This window comes from Zea mays, chromosome 4 (assembly GCF_902167145.1).
Source record: "Zea mays cultivar B73 chromosome 4, Zm-B73-REFERENCE-NAM-5.0, whole genome shotgun sequence".
NCBI lineage: Eukaryota > Viridiplantae > Streptophyta > Magnoliopsida > Poales > Poaceae > Zea > Zea mays.
The window spans coordinates 144132221-144140779 of record NC_050099.1 but is presented as its reverse complement, the minus strand read 5'-3'; the positions used below and the strand labels follow the sequence as shown (position 1 = coordinate 144140779).

Genomic DNA, 8559 nt, shown 5'->3' with positions numbered 1-8559 from the left:
GATTCTGTGTACCGACATCCAGAAGCCATTATTTGCAGCACATCAACTCCAAGGACCAGCGAGAACTTGGTGGGCCAACTTTGTGGCAGTGCAACTCTAGGCGCATCAGGTCACATGGAAAGAATTTAAATAAGCCTTGGAGGATCATCACATTCCAAAGGGAATACTGCAGATGAAGCTAGTGGAGTTCTTGAAATTGAGGAAAGTGACACAGCTATGCAATATGTGGGGAAATTTAATCATCTATCACAATACGCCATAGAGCAAGTTAATACTAACCACAAGAACGATTGTTTCATGAGAGGTTTAAACTCTAAGCTTCAATCCAAAATGTCTACCTGTATAGACCTCACATTCGAACAGTTAGTGTTGCTATCTTGGCCAAGGAAAACACCGTTTCCATCAAGAAGAGATTGTTGAAAGGGTCATGGGAGGGCTCATCAAGAGGGCAAGGAAAGCGATAGAGGATTATGTTTCATCTGTCCAACACATCTCGCTCCGCTTTCTGCCCACCTTCTTTCCTAGCTCGACAGCTAGTGTATGTTCGACCGATTTCAACACCTTATAAACCTCCTCAGCCAAATGCCCCTGGCATTCATTCCCTAGCACCAGCAGCCAAAAACTACCCATGTTTTAATTATGGAAAATAGACCACTTCTATAAATAATGTCCACTACCTAGGCAGGATAATTCTAACTTTCAGAACTTTCTTGGAAGCACAAGTCAAGGCCAGAATCAGAGTAGGTCAAATGTTCAGAAAGGCAGAGTGGACAAGAAGACAAGACATGTATTTTATACTGAAGTCACTGCTATTCTAGAAGGGGAGCCAATGCTGATGGGTATGTTTTCTGCTGCAAACTACCCCGCAATTGTTCTTCTTGAATCTAGTGTATCACATACATTCATCAGCAGAGTATTTGTTATAAAGCATCAAATTCCTATTGAAGATGTTAAAGAAGGGTTTGTAATACAGTAACCTTAGGGTCAACTGAGCACTAATGAAATAGTGTATCAAATGCCAGTAGAGTTGGTTGGGTATAATTTCCCCACTAACATGGTAGTTTTGATAAACCAAGATATAGATGTGATACTTGGCATGAATTGGATGTCTCAGCATAAGGCTATTATTAATGCCATGCAGCGTATTAGTTGACCGCCACTCCTGATAAAACTCAGCTGCTTGTTCAATTACCCACTCCCACAAAGACAACAGAAAGAGTATTTGAGGCTAATGTGAAATAAGTAGCCAACATCCGAGAAGTAAGGGAATTCCCAGATGTATTTTGTGAAGATCTGCCAGGATTGCCACCAGAGAGGGAGGTAGAGTTTGTTGTTCAGTTAAAACTTGGCACTGCCTTTTAATGAGTTAGCAGAGTTGAAGGTCCAATTGCAATATTTGCTTGACAATGGATTTATGAGGCCTATCTCGTCACCATGGGGTTGTCCCGCAATTTTTGTGAAGAAGAAAGATCAGACTTTGTGGATGTGCATAGATTATCAGTCACTGAATGAAGTCACCATTAATTAGTATACTCAACCTTCCTTGTGGCACCATATTTTTTAGGTACCTCGTTTAAAGAAATGGTTGATAGTGTGACTTGGCCCACCATCCTGTCACCGGGTTGGACGCTCGAGTGGGATGCTACCTTTGCTGGAGAGGATCATGAGGAGTAGCTATGGCCAAGCTTCGCCATAGTCCTCTTTTGTCGTTGTTAGTTCTTCCACTGCAATGAACAATGAACTATTGTTTTCGTGATGTCAAAACTCCGATGTGGTACTACTATTTACAATAATGGTTCTTATGACTTGTTGTATTTCTCTGGTCTCATTTTCTCATGAGAAGTGGTTATTGATCTTTCTTAAGTGGTTAATCAGACTAAATCCGACAGACTTATAGTTTAATCTAACTTAAATGTGGCATTGCCCTTAGGGTGGGACCCGTGTGCTTAAGCTGGATTAATCTGGGCAGTTCCACCATAAGATTATAACTGAAATATCAATAATAAAGAAACTACATGTCCATTTAGTTTAGTTCCAATAGTTTAATAATGTGAGGGTTTGAGTCGCTCTTGATCATGAGCACGACTGATATATCAGTTTTACACTATGTAAAGATTGTACACTTTAATCATAAGTCGCGTAAAAGTTCAAAGAACTTTGCACCCAACCACACTGTGGCACCCAAGAACAATACCACACTTCCAAGGTGTGATTTCTTAGGGACATTACGAGGCCTTTACAAAGATTCAGTAGCATGATGATAACCTACTAAGGTTTTAGGACGAGGTAAAGCATAAAGCTCCCTTAGCTAAAAAGCTACCATAATGTTGATCGATCCAAGAGTAGGACTCTACTCCAGCAATGTCTCCCCTCTTGTTCTTCTGGTAAGGTTAACCCATAACTAGATTTTCTAATTAATTGGCCAAGATTAGAAACATATTAGTTCTTATGGTCGTACGATTTTCTCGGGTGGTCGCTCCATGTTTCAATTAAGCATAGTGTTCTCGTACAAACAAAGAATATACTAGAGTAATAAAGCAAGATTAATATTTCATGTGTAGCATCACCCCATGAAACCAAGTGCAGCAAGTAGTATTTCTACCCAACATAAAGTAAACTCAGGTGTAAATAAGTCATAGGAAACAAGACTAGGCATCACTTAATAGGTCCCATCAATTTAAACCTAACTATGCATAGCGTTGGTGATAACATGAAAAGAAAGGTTGCATAGGACCGAAAAATGTGATCAATGACACAACTTGTTGTCCAAAGTCTTCGAAGACTTAATCTTCTAATCCCTTGAACCTCACTTCTTCTAAACGCAACACATACAATCAAACAATAACTTAAAAAGAATAATAGTACATCAAACAAGAAAAAATAAATGAGTGATTCTATAAACACCTAGATCAAACAACTTGTAGGTAGCAAGCCATTCTAGCACTATAATATGGAAAGTTATTGTTGTTTAATTGAGGTGGCCTACAAGTATCCATCCTTCCCTCTCTAAGTATCAATCTTATCGAGCCACTAGCTCTAAATCGACTAAAAGGATCGTGACATCTAAGAAGGCGAGGGTGAATTAGGCAATCTATTTTTTTACTAAACTAAGACCTCTATTTTCTCTTATCTAAAACCTATGTAATAAATAAACTATCGTATGTGCAACTATGGTATTGACTAAGTGTCGCTATCTCTATCACAAAAGAGTTATGCAACATAGTTTCAAACCTATCCACAAGCCCAACAACTAAGCTAGGATGGTAAACCACACAATCAAGGTACACAATATAAATGCGGAAGTTTAATTGTGCTAGATGTAAACTTCCATCAACAAATATAGTATTTTTTTACCGAGGTAGTGAGAAGCGCACATGAGAGGGTCAAGCTCCTGGTTAGGGAACTCCATGGATAGCCATGGGCCATCTCCACATGGAAGTGGTGCTCAAACATGGCCTCTCCCATATGCTCTCTACGGTCATCACTGTCGAGTCTTAGACCAAAACACTATGGGCCTTGTTCCCTCCAAAACATGGTGGTGGTCACACCACAAACGCAGTTGGTGTGATCTCTGAAGATTAAAAGCACCTCTAGTAGAACTAATATAATGGTGCACATAAGCACCAAATGGTAATTTATGTCTAATACTCATTTCTAACAATAAGTCCAAACCTAGAGCAAGCGGTAATAGTAGTGAGCTAAATAACCTAAGCACTTCACAAATTCCTAGCTAATCTCTGAGTGATCTTTGAGCACTTGAATGTCTACAACTACTATATCGAGTCTCAACTTACTTACACTATTTCTTAGCTCCCACTCATCTCAAATAGTCAATTGACGTCATATCTATTGGCCCCAAGTTCAAAACTATCAGATGAAAAAGACAAAAAAAATCTTTGTAGTCATAGATATATCGGTGCCTCTCCACATCATCTGGCCGTTAGAACTAGCCATTACAAACCATCTGAATAAGGGCATCTGATCTTTGACCAATATTATACTAGACATGTCCATTGTGTTGTAGCCTTTTCCTTATCACTTTGCAACTGCTTGGGACACCCTATCCAGTGGGGTATCTAGTGTTGCATCAAACATGTTTGGTGTCTTGTAGATTCTCTAAACATGTTAGAGTTTTCTTTGATTGTCATATCAAGTGCCCTATCTAATGTGAAGTACATTATACACCTATGTATTTGGTGTACTCTGTTGCAGTAGCCCTTCTTAGGTATTGTATCACTCATATCTAGTGGCTTATCTAGTGCCTAACCGGACACGTCTGGTGTGGCTGAGCAGTTTGTTTTTCTTCATTTGTTCATGTGCCTTATTTGGGTTTATTTCATCTTGTATTTTTGTTTCTTGGATTCTTGTGTGTATATGAAGGTCTTCAATGATGTCTTTTCATGTCTTCCTTGAGTTGTTGATCATTGATATGACCTATTTGCTTTCATCTATGCCATTTTGCATCCTTTGAACTATAACATAAAACACTAACAAATATTGTTTGTCCAAATGGTTATGATCATCATCAAACACCAAAACTTAACTATCAATGGGCCTCGATCTATTTTCCTTATGCTTAGGGTGCAAAACACTCTAAAACAAGGAGTGAAGTAGGATGCAATAGGTTTTAATTGTTATAATTTTTTTTAAATTAGCTCAATTTACTCATCCTCATGGACATCATGACCCTTTTAATTTTTTGTGACCTGACGGTTCCAAGAACACATAAAGAAATACCATCAATTCTCAACCCTTTTCTAGGTCATGATCTATAAAAATAATAGTATCATCGATATATTGTAGAATAGATAAACTTCCACCAATTAGATGCAATACTATCCCACTAATTTGGCCATTATCTTTGTCATTTTTATTATGACTACTAATAACTTACAACATCAATAACATGTAGTATTGTAGCTTGCTTGGGAACTTTAAACTACCACATCATCTAGAAAATCGGCCACAGTTACAAAGAATACTCGCTCCACTGCAAATTTATGATTTCTATGTCTCCATAACAAATTGGGAATCCTACATTTCTTCCATATTTTGATATTATCACGATGTTTAGCATATTTCTATTGCAAGGGTTTTATTCTTGTATTTTCTAGATGATAATCAATAATACATGCGAGTGGATGTCTAAGTATATATGTTATTTTACAATTCAGGGAACACCCTTCCTCTTATTACTTCTTCTTCCACCGAAGATATGATGTTTGGATTGCATGCATTCTGCTGGCTACTTGCTTCATGTTTGATCGTTCAGATGGTAATGAACGAAGGCACGAAAGTGCTAATTGCAGAAGGTCAACCAAGCATTGGTAGATCTCATTTTCTGGTACCAAATTATTTCCTTGAATTGAGTTCCTGCATTCATCTAGGAGGTGAGAGTCAATGACTTGAAAGACTTGATCCGGAAAGTTATTCTCCACAAAGCTGATGATGTCCTGGCCATCCTTGAACAGAGGATCTGTTGGCCTTTTGCTCGTCAAAATCTCCAGCAACACTATCCCAAAACTATAAACATCCCCAGACGTTGATGCATGGCCACCTCCTCCGTACTCTGAATTGGAAAATGTGCACACAAATTAATTGTTGGGTTTTAAGTTATTTTCTACCTAGAAAAATTATGAACAACAAAGAATAACTGAAGTAACTATAGGTACCTGGAGGAATATATCCAATTGTTCCCTTTACACCAATTGAACTAATTGAACCTGCCCATTTTGACTGAGAATCATGATAGAAGCGCGAAATTCCAAAATCTCCCAAAAGAGCATTCATGTCATCATCTAGAAGGATATTGCTGGGTTTCAAGTCGCAATGGACAGTTGGTCGTCCACAATCATGGTGCAAATAATCCAATGCGTCAGCTATATTGATAGCTATGCTTATTCTCTGAGTCAAGCCAAGACATTTTGCGGTCTCCTCATCTCCTTTGTGATGTAGCCATGCGTCCAGGCTCCCATTAGGCATGAACTCATAAATTAAAGCTTTGAAAACATTTCCTACATTATCTACTGTTGAGCAAGCAGTTATGATGGGAAGAAGATTTCGGTGTTGAATGCTTCTCAATGCTTCACATTCTGACAAGAAGCTTCTTTCTGCTCCTCTCATCTTAAGGTCAAAAACCTTTACTGCCACTTCGATTTTGCTTTCCTTTAGCTTCCCTCGGTACACCGAACCATAGCTTCCTCTCCCAATTAGGTTGGATTCTGAGAAGTCCCGTGTTGCTTGAGCTAAGTCGTTATAAGTAACTGTCTCAAAATGCTCACAATATGATAGCTCTAATCTAGATTCTCTTCTTGACGTCCTCTTCTCTAGGAGTAAAAAGTAGGCCAGCAATACGAGTGACATGAACCCAAAAATTGGGATCAATATTTTGATCAATAAGTTTGATCTACCTACTCTTTTTGAAGTATCATGGCACGGAGGCATATGCAAATCCATGGCTCCTCCACACAATTCTGGATTGCCATCTAGTGAAACAATTGTGGGATTATTGAATACACCAGTTCTTGGTATTTGTCCTTGAAAATTGTTGTAGGATAGATCTAGTTTACTAAGATTTAGACCACTTAGAAAAGTTGGCATGGGGCCAGATAAATTGTTATGGGAAAGATTGAGCAAGTTCAAGCTATATAGTCGACTAAATATGGGCGGAATGTTTCCAGTAAGAATGTTTTGGTCCATTTGAATGGTCTGTATTTGTTCAAGTTGTCCTAAAGTTCCAGGAATTTCACCACTAAATTTGTTTGATGAAAGATTTAGCCAGATGAGTTCTAAGTTACTAAATTGAACAGGTATGCTCCCTTGGAAATTGTTATGGCTAAGGTCCAACTTCGATATTTTAAGATTCCAGAAGTTAGATGGTACAAAACCAGATAAATTGTTTTTGGCTACAGAGAAGATATCTATCAACTGTGTAAGATTGCCAATTGAAGGTGGAATTTTCCCTATGAAGTTGTTTGACTGTAGTGTTAAAAATTGTAGATTTGTCATCTTTCCGATCCATTCCTCAATGGTACCTGTAAGATTATTGTTTTGTAGTGATAATCTATATAAGCCACTAAGTTTTCCAATGGTTGGGGGAATTGTTCCTGATAGGCTGTTCCAACCCATCACTAGTTGTCCAAGACTAGTGGACAGATTAGCAATCGAGTTTGGTATAGGACCATGTAGCTGATTATTGGACACTGAAAGTGTAACGAGAGATCTACAATTTGCGAGGGCATCAAAGAATTGCAAGCCTTCACTATCCCTTGATCCAAGCATGTTTACCTCAAGGTTTAGAGACTGCAAATGTGAAAGATTTCCAAAAGAGTTCGGAATTTTGCCCCTAAAATAGTTTATTGATAGATCTATGATTTTAAGACTCGAAGGATTACCTAGGGAATTTGGAATTGTACCCACAAAATTATTCTTTCCTAAGTATAGTTCTTGCAGATTAGGGAGCACATCACCAATGTTTGATGGCAATGTGCCTCCCAACATATTGGTGTGCAAGTTTAATATCACAAGAGAAGATAATTTAGAGAGAGTATCTAGGATTCCGCCTGATAGATTATTTTGTTGTAGAAATAACTGTGTTATGTTCGATATTTTCCAAACATCATCAGGAATGCTTCCACTTAGTTGATTCATTGAAAGATCAACTACATCTAGTGTGGAGATGTTTCCCAAGGTTGGTGGGATGACACCGGTGAGATTATTATAGTAAAGGCCTATATATTCTAGCTTTTTTAGAATGTCTATGTTTGAAGGAATATGACCGGTGAGATTGTTTTCAGAGAGATCTAGTTGGACTAAGTTAGAACAGTTTGTAAGCCAATCAGGAATAACATCCTCCAAAAGGTTGCTTCCCAGAAAAAGTATGTCATGTACGGTAATACATTCACTAGGCGCAGGCGCGCGCGTGATGTCCGGCGAGCAACCGAGCGCGCGGCCGCAGAGCAGGCAGCAGCGCATGCTGCAAATCAGCCACCAATGGCAAGTGGCTGAGATTAGGAAAGAGGGCTAAAATCAGGTGCTGCAAATCAGCCACAGATAGCAGGGGCTGAGATTAGGAAAGAGGGATAAGAATAGGAAAGAAGCAATCAATCAGGCTAGAGAAAATCAAGGAGACTTGCTCCATTTGTAGGTGGCCGACGGCCATATATACCCAGCTATGCTGCACGGTTATAGCAATAAGGAATTTGTCTCTTCTTCCACCTCCAGCCTCACAAGCCTGCGGTTAGGGGGGCATAACCCCAACCGGAGAGGACGGCCGACGGCTACGAGCTACGTAGCCGTGGTCCGGCAAGTCGGGGATTCCAGGTCCTTGACAGCTTGGTATCACGAGTCCGGCGATCTTCGTCCAGCAATTCCCAGTCCACCGAACCCCCCACCAGCCGCACAACACCACCATCTCCCACCCGCTCCTCTGCCCCCAGCACCATGTCGGAGTACACCCTTGCCGACGTCGTGAAGATGATGCAGGAGATGCAGGCCGACATCTCCGGCCTCAAAGAGAAGTCCGCGTCGTCGTCCGCCGGCGGCACCATGCAGGAACGC

General features: G+C 39.7%; 1 protein-coding gene across 1 annotated transcript; it reads right to left on the bottom strand.

Annotated features, from left to right (window-relative positions):
• Positions 1–4836: 4836 nt before the first annotated feature.
• Positions 4837–7886, bottom strand: LOC109946042 (receptor kinase-like protein Xa21). The gene is made up of 2 exons (XM_020552634.2): positions 5673–7886; positions 4837–5569 (listed from the first exon to the last, which is right to left on the bottom strand). Exons 1-2 carry the CDS (start codon positions 7648–7650, stop codon positions 5193–5195), a joined length of 2355 nt encoding a protein of 784 aa, XP_020408223.2. The 5' UTR covers positions 7651–7886; the 3' UTR covers positions 4837–5192.
• Positions 7887–8559: the final 673 nt, after the last annotated feature.